Source organism: Oncorhynchus keta, chromosome 30 (genome assembly GCF_023373465.1).
Source record: "Oncorhynchus keta strain PuntledgeMale-10-30-2019 chromosome 30, Oket_V2, whole genome shotgun sequence".
NCBI lineage: Eukaryota > Metazoa > Chordata > Actinopteri > Salmoniformes > Salmonidae > Oncorhynchus > Oncorhynchus keta.
The window spans coordinates 49978753-50005300 of NC_068450.1; the positions used below are offsets into that span (position 1 = coordinate 49978753).

A 26548-nucleotide genomic window follows, 5' to 3' on the forward strand; every position below is an offset into this window, starting at 1 on the left:
ACCATACCCTTGCTCTTCCCTTCTCATTATTCAATGGCTGTACCTCATATACCTGCATTTACTAAGGTGTTGTCTTTAACTTGTTCACTACGCGATTGATGATGATTACGATAATAGATCATTGTACCTCAATCCCAGGTCAGATGAGAGTAGAAGTGGTGCGTGTGTGCAGTGCTGGCTTGCGTGCGTGTGTTTACCCTGTTGCTATTAAGAAGACATCAAAAGGGCACAGGGACTACTGTATTAACTGCTCCATGATGAGTAGCGGCGGATGGAGTTTGATATGCAAAAGTGCAAACGTCAGATTTGACACACACACACACACACACACTCTAGAATGTAGTGACATTCATTCCTTTTTATAGCCAATGGGGATGTAGTGTACCTTCACGCCCTCATATAAATGAATATGCGTGCTAAATGTTGTGTAGTAAACTCCATCTCTCCGTATGACTTGTCCACTAAGATAGCGTAATAACTGTTACTCCCTTAAGAAACTGATATATGTACAACAATCATGGTGTAGCTGAATATGCTATTATATAATAGCCCTGTCTCCCTTCACAGGGGCAATATGGGGTTCAGTGATCAGTCATTTAAAAGTTGAAAAATTGATGTAGCAATCCCAGATTGCCCCTATTGCTGATATGTTCACTATGTTCTAGTGTAATTTATTGCTCCTTTCTAGGGACTAGTAAGAGTGCTGTAGAGTCACTGTAAGTCCCTATGTGGCCTGTCGAGTGTTTGCATTGTCCTGTGGTACTGAAGTCAGAACACTGAATTCAAATGTGATGTTGTGCTGCCATCTGCAGGCTATAGGGCTTTTGTAACCAAGAAATGATCTTCACATTACACAATAATACTATATGACTACGCCTTGCAAACCCTTTTCTGTGCCTAAATGTAATACCCAATAAAAACAACAACAACAACAACAACAACCTATTGCCTTCACTTGTGATCCCAAAATAACATTGGACCTCAGAATAAGACATTTAGAGACAGCAGAGGTGTCATGTCCATATATGCCATCAAGCAGACTCTTTTATCCAAAGCGACTTATAGTTTCATATGTATACATTTTTTTGTGTGGGTGGCCCCGGGATTTGAACCCCAAATCCTGTTGTTGCAAGTGCCATGCTCTACCAACTGAGGCATACAGGACAAGATGTTATTCGTAATACATAATGAATTCATCGATACTGGATTTGGCAATCAATGACCCTTCAACAAGAATTGGGACTAAATGCCCTCCTATGCCACAGAAGTGTACAGTTGAGGGTGGTATCATGGCCCTGTTCATTTTGTGGCCCTTTTGGGCATGATTTAGAATCCCTAAGGACTCCATAACTGGGTTAATAAAGATAGAAGTTATAATCTTACATACAGCCAATTCATATTTTTGTCCCTTACATGTGTGACATGCAATGCACACAAATAGCATGTGCCATGTCCAAATTAGCATGATGTGATTTATGGCAGTAGTGGAGCCATAGCCATTGTCCTTTGATACTTTTTCCACGGTTCACGCCTGACATCTGTTGGAGAACTATGTCACGACAACTAATTCCCTCTCCCCGACCTGTTGCGTTTAAGGTGGCCCATCACGCTTCTCCCCTCGAAATGGTAAGTTAAATTAGCATGATGTGGACTCCAACTAATGCGTTAAAAACGCATTTAGTGAATTGATTATAAATGTTTCCCTCATATACTCTACTTGCCAGGCCATATTCATAACAGACTCGCAGTTCACTAAGAGGGTGAGACCACCGTGAATGGCACTTTATCCATCTTATCTCTTGATCTTTTCCCTTGGCTATTGGTGTTCCTGCACTGTACCTGTGACGTCCCGTTTTGTTCCCATACGGTATGTACCACTTGTCTGTCCTGTCATCTGGGTGAATAGACTAAAATGTACATGTAAATAGACTTACTACACATAGACACGGCTGGGTTTTGTATTTTATTGGTGTGTCATGTATCATTATTCAAACGTGATATATAATACTTATATAAATAATTACTCGGTCACTAGGAGGGGGCGAGTATAATCCGTCGATAATTATTTTGGGAAGGTTCCAGAGTTCTGGATTTACACAAGTGATGCGGTTTGCACCATATGTTTGGGGGGGGGGGGCTGGGAGGGGAGGGGGTGTCCGCCCAAGGAGAGGGGCCACGGACTCGGAGAGTTGAGTGGAGGAGATGCGTCCAAGGGACTATTCCACCTTAAGAACTCACCAGCCCCTCTGCGCTCCCTCTCCCCGAAGAGCTACGGAATCCCACCAGGCCGCCACGGCGCACGGCTCGATTGACTCTGCGGCGATGCAAACGACTCCAACCTCCGGGTATCGAGCCCCGGTGCTATAGATGCCATGTCTGACATGCTATCCCCAGATCTCCAGTTTCACAGACACCACAACCCTGCCACAACCCAAACCACTTCTACCCTCATGAAGTATAATTTACATTCAACGTGTGGGTATAGCCCATATGAGCCTATATGCCTATATGAGCACCGCGTAAAAGTAGCAGGGACGAAAAGTATGAGAGTTTTTAGTGTAAATGATGAGAACATTTAGGGGGAGGACGGGGTATGGGGAGAGGAGTGAGGGCTGTAGTCCCGCCTACAAGCGGAGCAGGGGAAAAAAAGTTTCCTGGGCCAAACGCGTCCCACTCCACATTGATTGATTATTATGGCACGTCTCTATGTCTGCGTTTTGTTGCGCACGATATTTTGCCTCTAAAAGATCAAAGCGGCTTCGGGAAGGGGTGGTCCCGAGTTTGGGGATATATAGGGAGCCGGGGTCTGTCCACCTTCAATGCGAAATATGAGCAGAAACTAGACGGCACAGTAGAAAACATTTACTGCCCCGAAGTCACATAGAAACTCAAACAGCTGTTGAGTATTCAAGACAGGGCTGAAAGAAACACCAACGTTCCGAGGAGTTGGAATTGATCTATTGCTGAGCTTTTTTCGAGCAAGATAATATAAGACTCGAGCTTGAAGCACCAATATATGAAGTCTGAGCTGTAGACTATTTTGAATGGGTTTTGCACTGGATTTGTTTCCGTTTTAGTTTTTTTTAGACTTACTTCATTTCCTGGAGGTGTTTTAGTTCTTGGACTGATGTTTTTTAGTTATTAGTGGAGTCTTTTACGGATTTTACTTGCTTCCGCCAGACACTTCAATATAGTTTTCTCTTCCACTTAGAAGGGTTTGACACGGAATATGATGTCGTTCGTTTGCGTCTCGTTCAGTTTGATTACGGCTCTGTGCGTGAGAGCGGCGCACGGCACATGGGAGGAAAGTACAGTTGTACCGGTCAGACTCGACCCGGTTCGGCCCGAGAGGGATGCCGAGCAGGGCCGGACCCTTTCAGTAGAGGAGCGAGAAAAGGACTCGGAGATGCGAGTCTACCGGTTGGACGTATTTGGCAAACGGGTGGTCTTGAAGCTAGAGCCGGATCAGACCTTCCTGGCACCTGGGTTTGTGTTCCATGTGGTGGGAAGCCCGGAGTCGCAGGCGCAGCGGGAATCTGACAGCAGTGCAGCCGAGACTCAGTGCTTCTTCTCGGGCACGGTGAACGGGGAGGAGGACTCCGCAGCTGCTCTCAACCTGTGTCACGGACTGCGGGGCGGATTCTACCTCCAAGGTGAAGAGTACTTCATCCATCCCAATAAATCGAGTGATGCCCAGCCTATGGATGGGGACCTCCACCTCATTCGCCGGAGAGGTCGGGAATATTTTGCAGAGGAGAGCAGCTCAAAGTGCGGGGTCAACGAGGAAGAGGACAGGTTGCCAGAGAATCAGGAGACAAAAGTAAACCACGGAACCACTAACCCCGACCACCCAGGTATGCATTAACTCTTATGAAACCTTTGACTTGGATCCATTTCGGAATATGCTGACTTTAGATCATATTCATAGGCCTACGTCTTTTAGTAAGAAAAACAGTAAGCCAAGCTGTTCCACATAGTCACTTAGTTGTGTTATGTGTCTACATCATGTATGGCAAACGAAATGGACTCTGGACCGTTTCCTGTACCCGCGGTGTCCTGGGGCTTCAATTCCTGGAACGGAGGATTTGTCTATCCAAACTACCTCAACTTCTGTCTTGGAGTGATCCGTAAAATACCCCTTTTACGCAAACATCTGAGACTCTAATAATTACACAGCGCAGGCTATATATTTAAATGTTGAGGTAAGGGTGGATAAGTCGATAATTTGACCGGTGCACAACGAGGGTTAACGGGGAATGGGCTCAGCTTTGACAGTATACGCAGGCAAGAGGGGGGAGGGTAAGGCTCGGAGGAAGTGAGCGGGGAGTGAATGAGGGAGGGAGGTACCGGCCTGGGACGGGGGCTGGTGGGGGTGATACGTGGAAACTAGTCTCGCCGCCTCCTGGTACTGCACGTTACAGGTCAGCACTGTCAAGACATTTTCCCAGAATTCTTTTTCTTCCCCCTCTCACGCATAATTTCCGCATAGTGAAAGTCAATTTGGGAATGTAGTCATTAGGAAGAGGTCCTCTGACGGTAAGACATCCCGTGAATTTCCACATGTGTTTTTGGAACACTTCATATGTAATAATCACATGTGAAATACATGTGAGTTTTTGTAAGGGGCTGCTGAGTCACCCAACCAGCAAACACATCTGGAGAGATGATCTGCTCAGTGCTCAGTAGCTCTTCATCTGCCCTAGAAAATACACATTTGTAGCCTACAAACCCGTGATTGGCCTGTAGTATCACATGGTACAACTTACATAAATCCTCTTGTGACTATCCAGATATTTGCCATAAGCAATTTGACATTTCATCTTTATGTCTAACAGTTCATCAATTTAAACCAGAGAAAACAGGCTCTCACAAGAGAGCAGTATTAAAAGTCTGATTCTAGGCCAGTTTGTCTGACCTCTCTCCCTTCTTCTCTCTTTCCATCCAGCCCACCACCAGAGGTCAAAGCGCTTTGTGTCCACGCCTCGCTTCGTGGAGATCATGATCGTGGCCGATCAGTCCATGGCCGAGTTCCACGGTGCCGGCCTCAAGCCCTACCTGCTGACCATCATGGCGGTGGCATCGCGCCTCTACCGCCACCCCACCATCCACAACTCCATCAGCCTAGCCGTGGTCAAGCTCCTGGTGGTTTACGAGGAGGAGAGCGGCCCCCAGGTGTCGTCTAACGCTGCCCTGACCCTCCGCAACTTCTGCCAGTGGCAGCGGCAGCACAACCCGCCCAGCGACCGCCACCCAGAGCACTACGACACGGCCGTGCTCTTCACGCGAACGGTATGTTGCTTTTGCATTTTAGCACTGTTTTCGCAATGTTTTTACACCAATGTTTACCGTGGTAACAGGCAACACCTTCACAACTACTAAGGTTGATTCTGCTTCCCAAATGGCACCCTATTCACTATATAGTGTGCTACTTTTGATTTGAAACAAGGTCCTGCTATATGATATCGGTTTTGTGTCTGTATGTGGGAAAGCAGTGAGTTTGACAGATGTGTTTTGTCCCTTCTCACCCCCTGTAGGACCTGTGCGGCGCCCACTCCTGTGACACACTAGGCATGGCGGATGTGGGCACGGTGTGCGATCCGGAGCGGAGCTGCTCCATCATCGAGGACGACGGGCTGCAGGCGGCATTCACTGTGGCACATGAACTCGGTAAGATGCCACCCTGATGCCAAGCTGAAACATGTGCGCCATATATTCACATCTCGGTCATTAGCCACACACAGTACACATCTCCTCTCTCAGTCCCAAACCAACCCTTGTCTCCCCTCTCTCCATTCTTCCCTATCTTTTGCGCTCTAGGCCACGTGTTCAACATGCCCCACGACGATTCCAAGCAGTGTGCCAGCGTCAACGGTGACCATTGGGGCTCGCACATGATGGCATCCACCCTGTCCAACCTGGACCAACTCCAGCCGTGGTCGCCATGCTCCGCCCTCATGGTCACCACCTTCATGGACAACGGACACGGCCAGTGCCTATTGGACAAGCCCCACAAGCCCCAGCCGCTCCCTGCCATGCTACCCGGAAACGTGTACGACGCCAACCGCCAATGTCGCCTGACGTTCGGGGAGGAGTCACAGCACTGTCCCGACCTGAGTACCACATGTGTGGCACTCTGGTGCACAGTGACCACAACCAACGGACTTCTGGTCTGTCAGACCAAGAACTTCCCGTGGGCGGATGGGACGCTGTGTGGCCATGACAGCTTCTGCCTGGCAGGACAGTGTCTGAGCAAGACGGAGGCCGCTCGTCACCAGGTGGGTGTTAAGACTGTTATAACATAGCCCTATGACAAAGTCTTAAAGTCAATGGGAGTGATGGGATTGGTCCATTGGGGGGAAAGGAAGCATAATGCAGCTTTGGGATTGGTTAGTGTTAGCTACATTGGATTAGGTCCAATGTTATGTATTTTTTAATATCAGGCTAGCTATTAGAGTGTTGAAATGTTATAGGGTCCTCAAACTCAAATCTGGACTTTGAAGCCAGTTCCACTGCATTTTTCATTGTTCCCTTGTTATCAGAGACTGATTTAGACCAGGGACACCAGGAGAGTGCAATTCATTATCAGGTAGAACAGAAAACCAGCAAGCTCCTTACCTCATAGGGTAAGAGTTGAGTACCCCTGTTATAGGGGCTTAAGTGAAGGTTACTATTAGCTTTTTAGCTATAGGACTACCTATAGGACTATTGAAATGTTATATGGGCTAGTGTTTGTGACTATGAATAACGATGGCGTCCTCTCCTGTTGCAGACCTCAGTCAACGGTGCCTGGGGTGTATGGGGACCATGGGGAGACTGCTCCCGTACCTGCAACGGAGGGGTGCAGTACTCCTTCAGGGACTGTGATAGCCCCCTGCCCAAAAACGGGGGCAAGTACTGCGAGGGCAAGAGGATCCAATATCGCTCCTGTAACACAGAGATCTGCCCTGAGAGCAACGGTAAGAGCCTCTACTAGCCTCACTTATTACATACTTAGTTCATGCTTATTACATAGCTAATACACTAATTACTCTTATTACACACATTCATATATTTATACTTTGATATTATACATCCTTATTTAGGCACATAGGCCACTGACTTGCATATTGTACCCATACTTATGCTTTCTACACATTCGAGAATAGCCATATTTGAATATCACAGCCTACTGTAAAGTAAACATAATGCTCAAGCTAAACGAACAGTGAATATCACACCTCTCTCTCTCTCTCTTCATCCCTCTTTCTCTAAAGGTCTGTCGTTCCGCGAGGAGCAGTGTCTGGCCCACAACGATATTTCGGCACAGGTGTCGTTCGGTTCGGGAGAGGGCGTGGAGTGGGTTCCCAAATATGCCGGCGTCTCACCCAAAGACCGCTGCAAGCTGGTTTGCCTGGCCAAGGGCACGGGCTACTTCTTCATTCTGAAACCAAAGGTTAGTCAGGTCACACCACAGACACTTTTGCAAAAATGTAGACAAACACTATCTAGGCTAGCTAGACCAGCTAACACTTTCTAGGCTAACTCGGCTAATTCTGTCTAGGCTAACTAGGCTAACACTGTCTCTAGGCTAACTAGGCTAAGCTAATGCTGTCTTGGCTAACTAGGCTAACATCTGTTTCTCTGCAACTGTCAGGTGGCTGACGGTACTCCCTGCAGCCCGGACTCCACCTCAGTGTGTGTGCAGGGTCAGTGTGTGAAGGCGGGCTGTGACCGAATCATCGGCTCCAGCCGTCGCTTCGACAAGTGCAGCGTGTGCGGAGGCAACGGCTCCACCTGCAAGAAAGTGTCGGGTGCCCTGGAGCGTGCCAGGTGAGAACAATGACCTATGACCTCAAAACAGCCATCTTTGACTTTAAATGACTGTTTTCTAGTTGAACCCATTTAATATATTTAATCCTATCTTTCTCTAATGAATCTATCTCTATCAGACCTCTTAGCACTGCCACAGTCTCTTACTCTTAGACTTAACTCTTACACTTATGCATAACTTTTTACCCGTGGCTATGTTTGACCCTTGTGTGTTTCTGTCCCTCAGGCCTGGTTACCAGAACGTTGTGACCATCCCCGCTGGCGCCACTCACCTGGACGTGAAGCAACGTGCCCCCGGCGGGGGTCGCCATGACAACAGCTACCTGGCAGTGTTGCGCCAGGACGGCACCTACCTCCTGAACGGCGACTACAAGCTGATGACTTTCGAAACAGACATCGCCCTCAAGGGGGCCTTGCTACGATACAGCGGTAGCTCCGCCTCCCTGGAGCGTCTACGCAGCTTCTCGCCCCTCCCCGAGGCCCTGACCATCCAGGTGTTGTCTGTAGGCGACTCGCCCCGCCCCCGTGTCAAATACAGCTACTTTGCGCCAAGACCCGTTTTGGCGTCACCTAGTGGCGGAACGGTGGCACGCCGCCAGTCCATCAATGCCATCCGGGAGCTGGGGGAAGCTGAGTGGACTCTGCGGGAGTGGGGCCCATGCTCGCAGAGCTGTGGGGGCGGTACTCAACTGAGGGAGGTGCTGTGTCTGGATCCCCAGGGGCGGCCATCGCGGGAGTGCCCGGAAGAGCTGCGCCCGTTGGCTTCATGCCCCTGCGCCCCAGACCCCTGTCCTTCGTGGTTCCTGGGGGAGTGGTCGGTGTGCTCCAAGAGCTGTGGCCGCGGGTTCCGCAAGCGGCCGCTACGCTGCGTGGGACACAACGGGCGTACACTCGCCCACGAGAGCTGCGACCATAAAGACAGGCCTCGACCACTGCTGGACTTGTGCAACCAGAGCACCTGCTAAGTTTGTCAGCCCACCTCATTATTACGTCCCTAAAGAACAACTCATGAAAGAAAGATAGAAAAAGACTAAAACAACCATATCGTCATGAACTTTGCATCTGAAAACACATTGACCTATCAGGAGAATGTTTACATCCCAAGCAGAGTGCTTTCGTGGGTGTTTTCTGGGGTCCAATGGATCCAAAGTGGCCAACTGATTGACTGATACTGCAGAGCCAACAACATCTCTCTCAACTCCCTCCAGCCACTTTGAGGTTAGACTTTAGTGTTGTTTGGGTCTGCTCCGTGGCACTGCCACCCCTAGAACACCGCATAGACTTGGTGCAGTTGCCTGCTGGGCTGGCACGGGGGCACATTGCAGGCACACTGCGCCCTTCTCCCTCCACCCCCCACCCATGTCAGTGGAGCTGAGATGGAGGAAGAGTTTTAATGGACACTTCTCTTTTGAAAAAGCATGCTGCTTTAGGTGCCAATGGCATGCTTGTGTTCGTGTGTGTGTGTGTGGGTGGGGGGCAGTCTGTCCTAGCTGGACTGGACAGACATCTTGGGGGGGGGGACTATATGTATCACTGTACAGAATTGGTTACCTTGGGGTGAGGATGTATATGTATTAGAAACAAATGAATGGTCTCACTGCCACACATTACACTCCTGTATCAGCTGGAGGCACTTCCTGTTTCAAAGGGTGCTGAACAAAAGACAATCCGGATTGTCCCTCCTAATCCATACGACTTTGTACGCAACCAAACTAACTCAATACAGTTCATTTCAATCAACTTCGGTCATTCCTGAAAAAGTTGATATGTGCTGCTAACATTCCAGTAGAATCTCCCAATAGACTCATTCCAATACACTTATTATTCAAGATGCATCCTGGACTGAACAAAACCAACTTCAAAGCCATATCACTCCGCCCCGTCCTAGACCAAAGAGGTGTGTGAGCAAGCGTTTGTGTGTGTGGCTTCTCTCCTGCTACTACTTCATAAGTAAGTCTCTCCTGCCTTCCGAGAAGGTTTTTTTTTTATGATGACGTTTTGTACAGAATATCCAAACATTATTTATTGTTGTTAAGTATAATCTTGTTGCTTTTATTATTATTGTTGTATTTTTATTTGTTATTATATTGAAATAACAGAAGGATGTAGAGTATATAGAGTATTTATACAGTATTATATATATGGTCCTAGGTTTATGAATAATAAAGTATCACGTTGACCTATATACTGTTGTCATGTGTGGTGTGTCTTGGTATTCTTACACATCTATACACACACACACACCTCAATATATCGGACTCTATACACACACCTCAATTTATTCCACTCTGTGCGCGTGCACACACACTCACAAACATGGCCCTCGTCAGCAAATAGATGGCGGATTTGTGTAATAAACCTAATCCCAATATATACTTAATTGTCTGATCACATTTCTCTTATGGACAGTGTGTAATAAACATATCATCCACTGGATGGCAGTGTTTCAGTGGCCCCTCCTGACTTTCTCTGGGTCTCAGGATAGGAATGCTAATCTCAAATCAGTCCCCCCTGTCCATGTAATCTTATTCATTATGGTCTCAGCACTCCTATACAGGCTCTGATGTAGTATCAGTTTAGCCTTTTAGTCTATAATGAATTAATAGATAACATAGACAGCAGGAACCTGATCCTAGATCAGTACACTTATTCTGAGAGGTTTTATGAATATGGCCCCTGGATATAGGATTTGCAAAAAAGATTGTCCATAATTAATAAGATTATATAGACAGCAGAGACCAGATCCTAGATCAGCACTCCTACTTTGAGACGCTTTGTGATTACGGGCCAAGACTCAAAGGAAGTCATTACGCTGTAATTATGGGAGAACAAGACTCCAACATCACTGTAATTTGGGTAGCACCATAATGGTTCTCATCTCAAATGGCACATGTTTGCAGAACAGAAAAAGAATGTCCTGGATCGGTATTCCCTCTAAATGTAGCTTATGCTGACTATAAGAAAAAAAGAGCCAAAGAAGGGAAATGAAAAGAAAAGCCCAAACCTTTCAAGCTCAATGCTAACTTGTCCACATTACAGTGACATACCGTTTCAACCACTGAAAAGACTGACTTAGAATTTATTTAAAGAGCATTTAAAATATACTACAACCGAGTCTGTATAGGACTAGATATATTAAATGCTGTGCTCTTCCCATAAGCACTGTGGAGTTGCCACCGAGTTAGCCTACCACAGTTGTGTTGCTGTTGTTGCCAATGGAAAATGCTTATTTCCTTGGGAACTGGGACTTTCTTTATAGAATACAATTACACTATTGTTGTACTTTTGTTTAGTTTTCCCATCTCTGCATGCCATTGCAAGACAAAACCAAAAACTCCCACCAACCCACTCTCAATTAATTATCTGCCGAAAACCCCTGACATCTGTGAACTATTATGAATGGGTGGCGTTTCTGTAAAAGGTCACGTTTCTCTATGAAGTTAAGAATGACAAGATGCCACTCTGAGGTGTAGGGTGAAGTTGCCCCTAGACTATGGTCGTGAGTCAGTTTTGCATTTCCCCCACTAACGGTTAAGGTTATGATTGGGGGTGGGGAAGCTGATCCTAGATCTGCACCTAGAGGAAACGTTAACTATAACGAATGCATTACATTTTAGAATGAATCTATCTATGTATCCAAGCTCTCCTTTCATGCATCATGGCAAATCCAAAACCGCGATTCAAGCTTATTCTGTCTTTATTAGAATTAGGATATATTCGTAATAAAGAGATGCTAGACTGTTCTCACCTAAAACAATTAGTATTTTATGCAGAATGAGTGGCCCTATATTAAGGCATAACCATGTTTGACTGTCACACAGAGTAAATAGGCCTAGGTTGATTAAAGATGGTATTTGAGAGGGAGGTCATTCAATCCTACAAGCTTGAGCAACCCATTTAGCCTACATTTTACGAGATGAAATCGTTTAGTTCTAAGTTATATCAAACAAACTTCTTGCTCCTTGGACATTTAAAATAGAGGTTCATGGATGTTTTGTATGACATATTGAGAGGGGCGGGTGGATATGTTTTGGTTTCTGACTAGGGGCGTTGGTAAACAGTGTTTAAAACAAGTTAGTTTCCTCTGATCCTGAGATGTGTGTATACACGACATAGACCAATATATTATTATTATTATTATTTTTCATTTTCAAAGTGGTCGTGATAGTGGGTGCGGTGGCGTCCTTTATGTCGGAGAGATGCAAATGTTATCGAGGTACTTCCATCCCTTTTCCCACCCAGTCAACAGTAATTTGAGAAAATAGCTGCTGGGGGGGAGGGGAAGCGCTAGGACCCACTCCAAGGAAAAAGGGAACAGAAGAAAACAACGAGGAAAGACTGAAGGAAACACTTTTAGAGATACGAACACATGAAAGAAAAAACGAATGAGACTTTTCATTCTGATTTAAGCATTTTAATGACTGGAGCAAAGATCCATGAATTTGCGTTCATGGCTCTCTTCGATTAAACTTTTTAGAGAACTCAATTGATTGCGCATATCAGCGATGTTTCGGTGAGCGAATATATCCCATAGTCTTCTTCGTGGGCGCATATTAATGAAAAACACGGACTTTATCGTTTGGGAATAACTGTGAGCAACATTTATAACAAGTAGGCCTATGTTATCAGTCGATATGGAAAGAACGGAGGCAGCGGGGTGGAAGTTCCTACGGGACTCTCTCCTACTTTGTGTTTTTGCCGGTAAGAGTTCGTTCATTTGTCCCTGGTTCTCTAGGATGCTTTATCGTCTTCAAATGTGTTATTATCAACAGAAGTGTTCCTTTAACAATGGTTTACTTTTTTATTAGGCTCATTGTGAATGTGAACTCATCAACCCAATGCATGGATGGTTTCACAACGTAAACGAATGGTAGCTATCTAAATAAAACATTGCCTCAATGTAGCCGATCATTAACTTAGACACACTAGCGTTCATGTACTCAAAGAGTCCCTCGATAAATAAAAGTGCTGTAGTTTACCGTATGTATCGCCACCCCTACAATAAAAAAAGGCTAAATTGAGTTTGAATCTCAAACAATATGCATAAAACCTTATATCAAAACTCTGAAGTGATATACATAGTAGAAGAAAAAGTGTGTGCGAGCTTGTGTGTGTGTGTGTGTGTGGCGGGGGGGGGCCTTGCTCAGCACTAGTCGCAGAACTATACTGCCATTGTCCCCAGCGTAAAAAGCGACAGGACCCTGAGGTAAGGAGCTAGACCTCAAGGGACCACCCATATAGACTACCATCGTTACCATCGATGACATGCAAATCAAAGTGATTACACTCCACACTTCACAGGGAGGAATATGTTTGCGGCTCAAATGGCTGTGGTCACAAGTAGTGCACTACTGTATATAGGGAAGAGGGATGTACCCAAATGATGTCTACTCTGTTTCAAGATTACTATTGTAGGCCCACACACGCCTTTTCAGGATTGGAAAACAAAATATGCCATCCTTTTGTGAGGGATCTGTTGAAAATACACCAGTTTTTGAACAAAGCTGGAATGAAGATGAAAATCATTGAACACACACACACACCAGTAATTTGTGGCAGTATGCTTGAAGATTGAGAAAAAGCAGGGCTGTGTCTGGGTTAAATTATGTGGTTGTTGAGGAGGGCAAACAGTGAGATATAGGACACACATCCTTTAGACAGACCGTGTGTGTTCAAATACTATATAAAAAATTATCAAATACAAAATCACAAGTAGTGTTTCCAAATGTCCTTTATTTCAAGTGCTTTCTCATTTTGAGACCCCTCTCCCCGAGCCATCCCCTTCATTTCAAGTCACATATCCGTGTGTCTCTCCACTGAAGGACTCTCACCACCAGCTCTCCAAAGCCTCAGAGTGGCTGTAACCTTCAGTGCTTCATCTTTGTCGTGCTCACATACACAGAGGGTTTATACACAGGTTTACACATTTTTAGATTACATTTTAGTAATTTAGCAGATTCTCCAATCCAGAGCAATTTACAATGAGTGCATTCACCTTAAGATACTGTAGCTAGGAGAGACAACACATCACAATCGTATCAGGTACAGTTTCCCTCAACAATGTATTTATCAGCAAAGTCAGTTCTAGTGAGAAAAGAGAAATGCCTTTTTTTACACACACACACACACACACACATATATATATATATATATATATATATATACACACACAGAGAGAAGATTTACACACACACACACTCTCCACCCAACCAAGGCTGACTAAACCACTGAAAACCAGGCTATACAAAAGGGCAAAGCTTTGGTGAGAGAGAGGTATCTGCAGGTTTAGACTAGTGCAGAGAGAAAGAACACAGGTGAAGTTAGTGAATAGTGTAGTTGACTAAAAGTATACGCTTTCATATAAAGAAAATATTTTCGGAAATTTCTTGTATGATCTCCATTCACATAGCCCTGTTGTCACACAACTCATCTTATTGTTATAACCCTTTTTGATGTGTGGTGTTGTGTGCTTATCGGTTTAGGATTAGGTCCCACTCTACAGGATGAATACCCTTTAAGGCTTAATGAAGCCTTCATAAACCCTCTATAAGGACTATATATTTCCACTTACAGTTGAATTCGGAAGTTTACATAGACTTAGGTTGGAGTCATTAAAACTCCTTTTTCAACCACTCCACACAAACTATAGTCTACTTTGTGCATGACACAATTCATTTTTACAACAATTGTTTACAGACAGATTATTTCACTTATAATTCACTTTAGCACAATTCAGGTGGGTCAGAAGTTTACATACACTATGTTGACTGTGCCTTTAAACAGCTTGGAAAATTCCAGAAAATTATGTAATGGCTTTAGAAGCTTCTGATAGGCTAATTGACATAATTTGAGTCAATTGGAGGTGTACCTGTGGATGTATTTCAAGGCCTAACTTCAAACTCAGTGCATCTTTGCTTAACATTATGGGAAAATCAAAAGATATCAGCCAAGCCCTCGGCAAAACAATTGTAGACCTCCACAAGTCTGGTTCATCCTCGGGAGCAATTTCCAAACGCCTGAAGGTACCACATTCATCTGTACAAACAATAGTCCGCAAGTATAAACACCATTGGACCACGCAGCCGTCATACCGCTCAGGAAGGAGACATGTTCTGTCTCCAAGAGATGAACGTACTTCTGTGCAAAAAGTGCAAATCAATCCCAGAATAAGAGCAAAGGACCTTGTGAAGATGCTGGAGGAAACCGGTACAAAAGTATCTATATCCACAGTTAAATGACTCCTATATCTCAATAACCTGAAAGGCCGTTCAGCAAGGAAGAAGCTACTGCTCCAAAACCGCCATAAAAAAGCTAGACTGCGGTTTGAAACTGCACATGGGGACGAAGATCGTACTTTTTGGAGAAATGTCCTCTGGTCTGATGAAACAAAAATATAACTGTTTGGCCATGATGACCATCATTATGTTTGGAGGAAAAAGGAAAGAGGCTTGCAAGCCGAAGAACACCATCCCAACCGTGATGCACGGGGATGGCAGCATCATGTTGTGGGGGGTGCTCTGCTGCAGGAGGGACTGGTGCACTTCACAAAATAGATGGCATTATGAGGTAGGACAATTATGTGGATATATTGAAGCAACATCTCAAGACATCAGTCAGGAAGTTAAAGTCAAATTCTTGTTTTGTGAGTTTATGTGCAATATGGTTGTTTTGCTCTAGCTAAGTTACTCTTTAAAAAGCCTTGATTTTAGTGACATTTCCATGTTTAGAAAAGGTTAAATTAAGCGAAAGACAAAGTTTTAAGTGTATCTGCCGTAGCTGCTTTCCATTATGTTTTTAACCTTTTGTAATATGAACACAGCATTGTGATTTTGTCCATTTAAAGGGTTTTGGAAATCTTGATTCCAAAGAGCACACTCTACGTTTCTCTCAGCATGTTAGATGCAGAGAGTGAGTGTGTGCATATGTCCGTAGTAGAGGTAGGTGTGTGTGTATGGCCTCTCCACATAATGTATTGCATCTCTCCTGCAGGTCACAGTGAGGCCCAGTGTGATGGCTGTGTGGAGTACTGCTGTGAAGGCTCTCCCCCTTTCTGCTGCTCCTACTACGCCTATATGGGAGATGTCCTCTCGTAAGTAAACACACACACACACAATGTCACCTATACATACACACATGCTCAGTCACCCTCCATCTATAAACACACACTCCCCAACTACACACACACAAAATCACTTCTCTACCACTTCACCACCTGCCCTTTCCAAATGCAGCGCATGACCCCTCTGAGAGGTTTGACCGTCATTTGGCTCAAGAGAGCTGGCCTCTCACTTTCTCTGTCCTCTTTCTCACCAGAGTATAACACATGCTACCTGCTACAGTCCACCAATGAAGATACTCATGATATTAAAGTGTTGTGTAGGCATGCAACGTTAATTCATGTCACAGTTAAAATTCCCAAATTCACAGTTTGACTCATAAAGTTGATGCTAAATAAGTGGAGGTTTCACAAAAAATAGTGCTATTGAATAGACCCATTGAATGTCGACTCGTTTTTTTCTATCCATATAATGTAGCTCTTTCAAGGCCATGGTTGTCATAAGGTAACGGGGAGGAATAATGGTTCCTTGTTTCAGGAGAGATATGTCATCTCTTTCTACAGCTTCTCCACAGCCTTTTAAATGGAGTTTGACCACATACATACACAAAAGCACACATATATGTACACACACACTCACGCTAACACAGACACATACTCACACACATACACACAGGTCTGAGTCATATAATCCGATGGTTGAGCAGATCTCCATGGTTGCCCACAGACATGTTTGGTCCGGTGTATGTTACAGGCAGCTGCTCCCAGCCTTTTTCTCAGCCCTAGATGGCCCTATCCCAAAATGCACTGCTTCTCTATAGAGCAGGGTTGTTTGTATTCATTGTAGCACACTGTAGCAAAACATTTAGCAATAAAAACTGAAATGTTTCATATTGCACGTTTCCAGGTAGACCCTACCCTCCCTGTTTCAGTCAGGTTTTTTTTTCATTTGGTGTCTAGTGAATATGACCCAAACTTTGGGTCAATTCACTTTTCAATTAAGTCACATCATACATTTACATTTGAGTAATTTAGAAGACACTCTTATCCAGAGCGGCTTAAATTAATGCATTCATCTTAAGATAGCTAGGTGAGACAACAACATATCACAATCTTAGCAAGTACGTTTTCCCTCAACAAAGTCGTTTTAAAAAAAAATAGCCTTTTTGGGGGGAGGGGTGGCCTTGGGGTTTATTTAAGATACTCTTTAACTCTTTAAGGAGGTAGGGAGGTGAATTGAAATTCTGTGCAGAATTGATTTGTGAGAAGATTAATTGGATGAGATGACTTACCAGCAGCCACAAACTAGAATGAAAAGGGGAGTATTCAGTCAAAGTGACAAACGTGTGTTTGTGTGTACGTTTTCTAGGGGCACGGCGATCTCGGGCATCGTGTTTGGTGTGGTGTTTCTGATGGGAGCGCTGGCGGCCTTCTTCCTGTGTGTGTGCATGTGTGTGAAGAATGGGCGCGGGGCCCGGGTGGATGTGTTCAACACCTCCTACATCAACACTGTGTCCCAGGGCTACCCAGGTAAGACTGATCTAGGATCAGGTCCCTCCTGTCCATATAATCTTATTCATTATGATCAAAAGGCTAAACTGATCCTAGGCCAGCTCTCAGAGTCCATATGGTTTAAAGTTTTATTAGTCACATGCACAAATACAGTGAAATGCTTAAATCCCAATCCAGCCATTTTTATCTCAATATCAACAATTAAGTACCTTAATGTGATTGTTTTTCCATTCAAATGGCAAAAAAAATAAACAAAATTAGCTTCTTAGCAAAGAGCAATATCTCAAGCAAGAATTTTGCTACGACTGTCTGGGAGTGGTCTGAGTGGGGAGGGGAAACTTGAAAACGATCTGTTATTGTCAGAGAGGTTTGGAACTCTCTTTCTTATTGGTCTATTAACTACACGGAACAAAAAGATAAACATAACATGTAAAGTGTTGGTCCCATGTTTCTTCTTAAAAGATCCCAGAAATGTCACTCTAAAAGGGCATTATCATCATTTTCACAATTTCATTGTATTATTCCAACCTCATAGTGTGGAAATATACAGTATATAAAACAAGAAAATCACATTTGACTGCACTGGTCCTTTAACCCCTTATACTTGTGTAAATTGGCCAATATGGATAAGGCCAAATAAATATCTATTTAAGAATAACTATAAAAAGCATATGCTTTAGCATGATAGCAATTGAAAGAGAACATTTTGGAGATTAGGGGGAAATTATCAGACCAAAGGTGAGGACAAAACAGTTCACCTTACACGAGACTGATCAATCAAATTTATTTATAGAGCCCTTCTTACATCAGCTGATGTCAAAGTGCTGTACAGAAACCCAGCCTAAAACCCCAAACAGCAAGCAATGTAGGTGTAGAAGAACGGTGGATAGGAAAAACTCCCTAAAAAGGCCGGAACCTAGAAAGAAACCTAGAGAGGAACCAGGCTATGAGGGGTGGCCTCTTCTGGCTGTGCCGGGTGGAGATTATAACAGAACATGGCCAAGATGTTAAAATGTTAATAGATGACCAGCAGGGTCAAATAATAATAATCACAGTGATTGTAGAGGGTGCAACAGGTCAGCACCACAGGAGTAGATGTCAGTTGGCTTTTCATAGCTGATCATTCAGAGTATCTCTACCGCTCTTGCTGTCTCTAGAGAGTTGAAAACAGCATGTCTGGGACAAGGTAGCACGTCCAGTGATCAGGTCAGGGTTCCATATATGCTGGCAGAACAATTGAAACCGGAGCAGCAGCATGACCAGGTGGACTGGGGACAGCAAGGAGTCATCAGGCCAGGTAGTCCTGAGGCATGGTCCAAGGGCTCAGGTCCTCAGAGAGAAAGAAAGAATGAAAGAGAGATAATTAGGGAGAGCTTACTTAAATTCACACAGGACACCAGATAAGACAGGAGAAATACTCCAGATATAACAAACTGTCCCTAGCCCCCCGACACAAACTATTGCGGCATAAATACTGGAGACTGAGACAGGAGGGGTCGGGTGACACTGTGGCCCTGTCCGACGATACCCCCGGACAGGGCGAAACAGGCAGGATATAACCCCACCCACTTTGCCAAAGCACAGCCCACACCACTAGAGGGATATCTTCAACCACCAACTTACTATCCTGAGACAAGGCTGATATATCGCCCACAAAGATCTCCCCCACGGCACAAACCCAGGTGGGGGGGCAACCCGCACAGGAAGATCACAGTGACTCAACCCACTCAAGTGACGCACCCCTCCTAGCCAGTGACTCATCCCCTGTAATAGGGTTTGAGGCAGAGAATCCCAGTGGAGAGAGGGGAACCGGCCAGGCAGAGACAGCAGGGGCAGTTCATTGCTCCAGTGCCTTTCCGTTCACCTTCACACTCCTGGGCCAGACTACACTCAATCATATGACCTACTGAAGAGATGAGTCTAAAATGTAGACTTAAAGGTCGAGACTGAGTTTGCGTCTCTCACATGGATAGGCAGATCATTTGCATAAAAATTGAGCTCTATAGGAGAAAGCCCTGCCTCCAGCTGTTTGCTTAGAAATTCTAGGAATAGTAAGGAGGCCTACGTCTTGTGACCATAGCGTACGTGTATGTATGTATGGCAAGACCAAATTGGAAAGATGGGTAGGGGCAAGCATTAAAACCTTGAAATCGGCCCTTGCCTTAACAGGAAGCCAGTGTAGAGAGGCTAGCACGGGGGTAATATGATCACATTTTTTGGTTTCAGTCAAGATTCTAGCAGCCATGTTTAGCACTAACTGAAGTTTATTTACTGCTTTATCCGGGTAGCCGGAAAGTAGAGCATTGCAGTAGTCTAACCTAGAAGTAACAAAAGCATGGATTCCTTTTTCTGCATCACTTTTGAACAGAAAGTTTCAGATTTTTGCAATGTTACTGTGAGCGGACCAAGTAATTGGGCATCACTCTAAAGCGGGAAGGTGGAATAAACGAGTCAGGAGTAGGTTTTCTTGAATAAACACAGTTCTCTATTGAGGGTATTTGGTCAACACAAACACTCCAACATAATCAATGAATATCTCCCAAGGACAAAACATACATCTTCTTCTCCAGATCAAACAGGAACACAATACGATTATCTTTAAACTACAATAAAAGTCACAGGATTGCCACCGTCTTAATGGTTCTTCATGGATGGCTCCTCTGTCTCGGTGGCCATCTTCCAGAGATAGTTTTTTCCCCCTTCTCTCTGCAGGTTCCATACTCACTCTTATAGGGGAAGGAGAATATGTCATTAGTACCGTCAGCTGTGCTTAATTGCCTCTGGCTACCTTGCCTCCCATTCCTTGTTGGGCTACTATCCGTGAGCCCTGCCTGCCCTCTAGTGGTCCTTCCACATTACATAGATGGAAAAAAGCTGTCTTTCAAACAGTCTTGATATTTTCTTCAAAAGAGAGATCAGGGGCCCAAAGTAACGCAGAGGTCATTCACAGTTTTATTTGAGATGACTGTACAACGATCAAGATTCATTGTCAGATTCAACAGAAGATGTGTTTGTTTCTTGGGACCTAGAACTAGCATCTCTGGTTTGTCCGAGTTTAAAAGTAGAACATTTGCCGCCATCCACTTCCTTATTATATCTGAAACACAAGCTTTCAGGGAGGGCAATTTTGGGGCGTCACCATGTTTCATCAAAATGTACAGCTGTGTGTCGTCCGCATAGCAGTTAACATTATGTTTCCGAATGACATCACCAAGAGGTAAAATATATAGTAAAAACAATAGTGGTCCTAAAACGGAGCCTTGAGGAACACCGAAATGTACAGTTGATTTGTCAGAGGATAAACCATCTACAGAGACAAACTGATATCTTTCCAACAGATAAGATGTAAACCAGGCCAGAACTTGTCCATGTAGACGAATTTGGGTTTCTAATCTCTCCAAAAGAATGTGGTGATCGATGGTATCAAAAGCAGCACTAAGGTTTAGGAGCACGAGGACAGATGCAGAGCCTCAGTCTGACACCATTAAAAGGTAATTTACCACATTCACAAGTGCAGTCTCAGTGCTATGATGGGGTCTAAGCCAGACTGAAGCGTTTCGTATATACATTGTTTGTCTTCAGGAAGGCATTGAGTTGCTGCGCAACAACTTTTTCTAAAATGTTTGAGAGGAATGGGAGATTCGATATAGGCCGATAGTTTTTTATATTTTCTGGGTCAAGGTTTGGCTTTTTCAAGAGAGGCTTTATTACTGCAACTTTTAGTGAGTTTGGTACACATCCGGTGGATAGAAAGTCATTTATTATGTTCAACATAGGAGGGCGAAGCACAGGAAGCAGCTCTTTCAGTAGTTTAGTTGGAATAGGGTCCAGTATGCAGCTGGAAGGTTTAGAGGCCGTGATTATTTTCATCAATGTGTCAAGAGATATAGTATTAAAAACTTGAGTGTCTCCCTTGGCAGTGCTGTGCAGACTCAGGACAACTGAGTGTTGGAGGAATACACAGATTTAAGGAGGAGTCTGTAATTTGATTTCTAATGATCATGATCTTTTTGTCAAAGAAGTTCATGAATTTATCACTGCTGAAGTGAAAGCCATCCTCTCTTGGGGAATGCTGCTTTTTAGTTAGCTTTGCGACAGTATCAAAAATACATTTGGGATTGTTCTTATTTTCCTCAATTAAGTTTGAAAAATAAGATGATTGAGCAGCAGTGAGGGCTCTTTGATACGGCACGGTACTGTCTTTCCAAGCTAGTCGGAAGACTTCCCGTTTCATGTAGCTCCATTTCTGTTCCAATTTCCTGGAAGTTTGCTTCAGAGCTTGGGTATTTTCTGTATACCAGGGAGATGTTTCTTATGACAAATGTTTTTAGGGGTGCGACTGCATCTAGGGTATTACGCAAGGTTAAATTGAGTTCCCCAGTTAGGGGTTTAACTGAGTTTTGTACTCTGACGTCCTTGGGTAGGTGGAGGGAGTCTGGAAGGGCATCTAGGAATCTTTGGGTTGTCCGAGAATTTATAGCACAACGTTTGATGATCCTTGGTTGTGCTTCTACGCCTGCATTGCTTGCTGTTTGGGGGTTTAGGCTGGGTTTCTGTACAGCACTTTGAGATATCAGCTGATGTAAGAAGGGCTACATAAATACATTTGATTTGATTATTTGTTGCGATTGCAAACATAATAAAATGTTGGTCCGATTAGGATTATGGATTAGGATTAACTCCAGGTTTATGAGGAAAAACATTAAGATCCACAACATTTATTCCACGGGAAAAAACTAGGTCATTTTATGTGCAATTTACATTTACTTTTCTTTCATTGAAATGACGTGGAAACAACATTGATTCAACCAGTGTGTGCCCCGTCATTAGCTAAGTTATAAAATACAATCTTACCATGTCAGGCTTTCAAAAGGCACTTCAGGCAAGCAGATTGTAATTTTGATGCACATAGAATGGAGTCATTAGCGCATGTTTAACTGGAACTAAAAAGCAACATTGTTACATCAAATGCCTGTTTTCCTAAGACTGATGCCATGCAAGCACTTGTATGCATGTACTCATGCATACACACACTTGCATTGAAACGAACACACGTGCACGGACACACACACATACACAAATGTAAATAGTGCCACACATGCACACAAATGCATACAGTTGGCCTTGCTGTCATGATTTTTGTTTTCTGTTGTTGTTCTTTGTTTTAGTTCTTTTCTCTCTTTTGTTCTTTTTGTTTGTTGTTGGCGTATTGGGTCGGTGGTGGTTTTGGTTGGATTGGAGGGGGATGGTGGCTTAGGGGGGATAGAGATGGGGGGTGGGGGGAGGTTTTTTGAGGGGAACTTATGGGAGGTTTCTTGGATGGTGAGGGGAAGCTCTCGAGGGGATCTGTGGGGGGATCTTGGATGGTTGGAGGCCTGGCATTTGAGAGCTTGGGCCGGTGGCCGAGAGGTTGCTGGTTCGGGTCCCCGATTTTACTGGGTAGGGATCTATTCTTGTGCTATTGGGCGGGGCGCTTGACCCTGGTTGCTCCTGTGGGTCGCTCTGGGTGAGAATGTCTGCGAGATGACTGAAAGTAATGTAAATGCTAAGCAGCTTCACTGCAGGTAGATTGAATGTTAAAAAAGGTGCATGTTCTGTGGATATTTATTTATATAATATGACAAACATAGGCCCAATCTGTTCAGGACAACCCAGGGTTTAATGCATGTCATCCTTGTAACTGTGAATCAAACATAGTGGTCACAAACGTTGATACTGAAAATTACATGAGTTTCCAAATATGGAAAAATTAAGTGCACATTTGTACTCACGGGTCTGTGGTTTCCTTGTATGACATCAAAGCTGTATTTATTATAATCCTCAATGTCTCATCTTTCAGAACACATCCACTCCTCTCTATTTACAGCATTTCCCTCACACAGACAACAACAAATGTGCAAAAGTAGCACAATTAGAGGGAGGAATGGGAGGATCTTCTTGTCAGTGCTCAAGTTTATAACTGCTGTCAGTCAAAACCCATACACGCTGTGAAGAGGAGAACCTGAGCTCTGACATCATGTATAGCATGTTACTGTACAGCCACTGCAGGCGCTTATCAATGCCATTTTCAACCCGTATACAGGATGACAGGGGCTGTGAGTAGGAAGGGTTACTACCTTGCAAGCCCAGTGCAGTATTCGGTATCAAAATACTATAACAAAAAAAAACAGAGAAATAAAGGAATAACAAAACATAAGACTGTAAGCTATACACAGGGTCAGTGCCAGTACCAAATGTACAATGTGCAGGGATAATGGAGTAGTTGAGGTAGATATGTACATGTAGGCAGGGATTACGAGAAAGGGACTTGTAAGCAGGATAAATAATAATAAGAGTAACCAATATAGCAACAGCATAAGTGTGCGTGATTGCGAGTGTATGAATGTGGTTGTTAGTGTGTGGGTGTGGGTAGAGACCTGTGAGTGTGCATACAGTACAGTATCAAGGGTTTTTCTTTATTTTTACTATTTTCTACATTGTAGAATAATAGGAAAGACATCAAAACTATGAAATAGCACATATGGAATCATGTAGTAACCAAAACAGTGTTAAACAAATCAAAATATATTTTATATTTGAGATTCTTCAAAGTAGCCACCCTTTGCCTTGATGACAGCTTTTCACACTCTTGGCATTCTCAGCTTCATGAGGTAGTCACCTGGAATGCATTTCAATTAATAGGTGTGCCTTCTTAAAAGTTTATTTGTGGAATTTATTTCCTTCTTAATGTTTGATCCAATCAGTTGTGTTGGGTCAAGGTAGGGTTGGTATATAGAACATAGCCCTATTTGGCAAAAGACCAAGTCCATATTATGGCAAGAACAGCTCAAATAAGCAAAGAGAAATGACAGTCCATCACTATTTTAAGTCATTAAGGTCAGTCAAATAGGAACATTTCAAGAACTTTAAAAAGTTTATTCAAGTGGAGTCACAAAAACCATCAAGCTCTCTGATGAAACTGGATCTCATTATGTCCACCACAGGAAAGCAAGATCCAGAGTTACCTCTGCTGGAGAGGATAAGTTCATTAGAGTTACCAGCTTGAGAAATTGCAGCCCAAATAAATGCTTCACAGAGTTCAAGTAAAAGACACATCTCAACATCAACTGTTCAGTGGAGACTGCGTGAATCAGGCCTTCATGGTTGAATTGCTGCAAAGAAACCACTACTAAAGGATACCAAAAATAAGAAGAGACTTGCTTGGGTCAAGAAATGTGAGCAATGGACATTAGACCGGTTGAAATCTATTCTTTGTTCTGATGAGTACAAATGAGAGATTTTTGGTTCCAACCACCGTGTCTTTGTGAGACGCAGAGTAAATGAACGGATTATCTCCATTTGTGTGGTTCCCCAATGTGAAGCATGGAGGAGGAGGTGTGATGGTGTGGGGGTGCTTTGCTGGTGACACTGTCTGCGATTTATTTAGAATTCAAGGCACAGTTAACCATTATGGATTCCACAGCATTCTGCAGCGATACGCCATCCCATCTGGTTTGTGCTTAGTGGGACTATCATATATTTTTCAACGGGACAATGACCCAACACACCTCCAGGCTGTGTAAGGGCTATTTTACCAAGAAGGAGAGTGATGGAGTGCTGCATCAGATGATCTAGCCTCCACAATCACCCGACCTCAATCCAATTGAGATGGTTTGGGATGAGTTGGACTGCAGAGTGAACGAAAAGCAGCCAACAAGTGCTCAGAATATGTGAGAACTCCTTCAGGACTGTTGGAAAAGCATTCCAGGTAAGGCTTGTTGAGAGAATGCCAAGAGTGTGCAAAGCTGTCATCAATGCAAAAGGGTGGCTACTTTAAAGAATCTAAAATATATTTTGATATGTTTAACACTTTTTTGGTTACTACATGATTCCATATGTTATTTTGTAGATTTGACGTCTATACTATTATTCTACAATGTAAGAATAAAGAAAAACCCTTGAATGAGTAGGTGTGTCCAAACTTTTGACTGGTACTCTACATTCAGCGGATATAGTCCTTGGTGGGGGTGGGCAGCTATTGTCTATCTGTGTAGAAGTCTCATTACTTGGTGGGATAAGCTGTCTCGGAGCTTGTTGGTACGAGACCTGATACTCTGGTACCGCCTGCCGGATGGAAGAAGAGAGAACGGGTGGCTGGAGTCTTTGGTAATTTTTCAGGCCTTCCTTAGACACTGCTTGGTGTGTATTTCCTAATCTTATTCATTATGGTCTAAAAGGGCAAACTGATCCTAGCTCAGCACTCCTACTATGAGACTCTTTATGAATACTGGCCTTAACCACTGCGCCTCCACTAACCGGCTGAGCCGAAAACCAATTGACCCGTTTCCCTGCAGTGCAATGATTCCATCACTAGAGGACATTGCTCCTCCACCAATGACCAACACATACTGAAGTCTAGAATGTTTCTACCAATGCAGGCTGCTGAGGGGAGAACAGCTCATAATAATGGCTGGAATGGAGACAATGGAATGGTATCGAAACGTCGTTTCCATTGGTTGAAATCATTCCATTGACTCCAGTGGAGTCTGGTGTTGTCTTTGTGTTTCATACGGTTCCAAAAACTCCATTCCAGCCATTACAATGAGCCTGTACTCCTATAGCTGCTCCCAGCCTCCTCTGACTCCATTCCAGTCTTTACTATGAGCTATCCTCTTCTCAGCAGGCTTCACTGGTTTCTAAAGCCCATCAAAACAGATACAATGACATGGCAGGGTCTGTTGTACTTGTATGTTGTATGTGTGCATAATCTTTCTTTATCCAGCAACTACTGATGATAAACACTTTTCTCTCTCTGTGTCTGTCTGCCTCTCTCTCTTTCTCCAGGACCCCCACCCCCCTACACCTATGACTATGAGATGTACCCTTCGGCCATGCGCCCCCCTCCCTACACCCCCACCCCACCCAGGATAGACAGCTACTCACCTCCCCCTCCGTATCCGAGCTGTAATCGCAAATGACTTGAAGACAAAATGGAGAATCCTGCCCAGGCTACTTGCCCTTCTGAAGGAGCACATCTTGGATTAAGTTTATGCAGTGTTCTAGCAGAGAAAGATGAGACTGTAAGCATTTCCTTTCGAACCTCTGGATCACTTAAAATGACTGCATGTGGACTGGACCACTTTGACCTCTTCTTGTGGGTGTGATTGGGTCAATTGAACTGACTGGTGTTTC

At 44.1% G+C, this 26548-nt stretch overlaps 2 protein-coding genes across 2 annotated transcripts; both read left to right on the forward strand.

Annotated features, from left to right (window-relative positions):
- Positions 1–2718: 2718 nt before the first annotated feature.
- Positions 2719–9994, forward strand: LOC118363660 (A disintegrin and metalloproteinase with thrombospondin motifs 1-like). The gene is made up of 8 exons (XM_035744745.2): positions 2719–3854; positions 4946–5289; positions 5535–5667; positions 5818–6275; positions 6770–6956; positions 7254–7432; positions 7634–7809; positions 8036–9994. The coding sequence occupies exons 1-8, from the start codon at positions 3230–3232 to the stop codon at positions 8772–8774; spliced, it is 2841 nt and encodes a 946-aa protein (XP_035600638.1). The 5' UTR covers positions 2719–3229; the 3' UTR covers positions 8775–9994.
- A 1959-nt stretch (positions 9995–11953) lies between these two features.
- Positions 11954–26548, forward strand: LOC118363661 (cysteine and tyrosine-rich protein 1-like). The gene is made up of 4 exons (XM_035744746.2): positions 11954–12510; positions 15799–15898; positions 17235–17395; positions 26201–26548. The coding sequence occupies exons 1-4, from the start codon at positions 12429–12431 to the stop codon at positions 26332–26334; spliced, it is 477 nt and encodes a 158-aa protein (XP_035600639.1). The 5' UTR covers positions 11954–12428; the 3' UTR covers positions 26335–26548.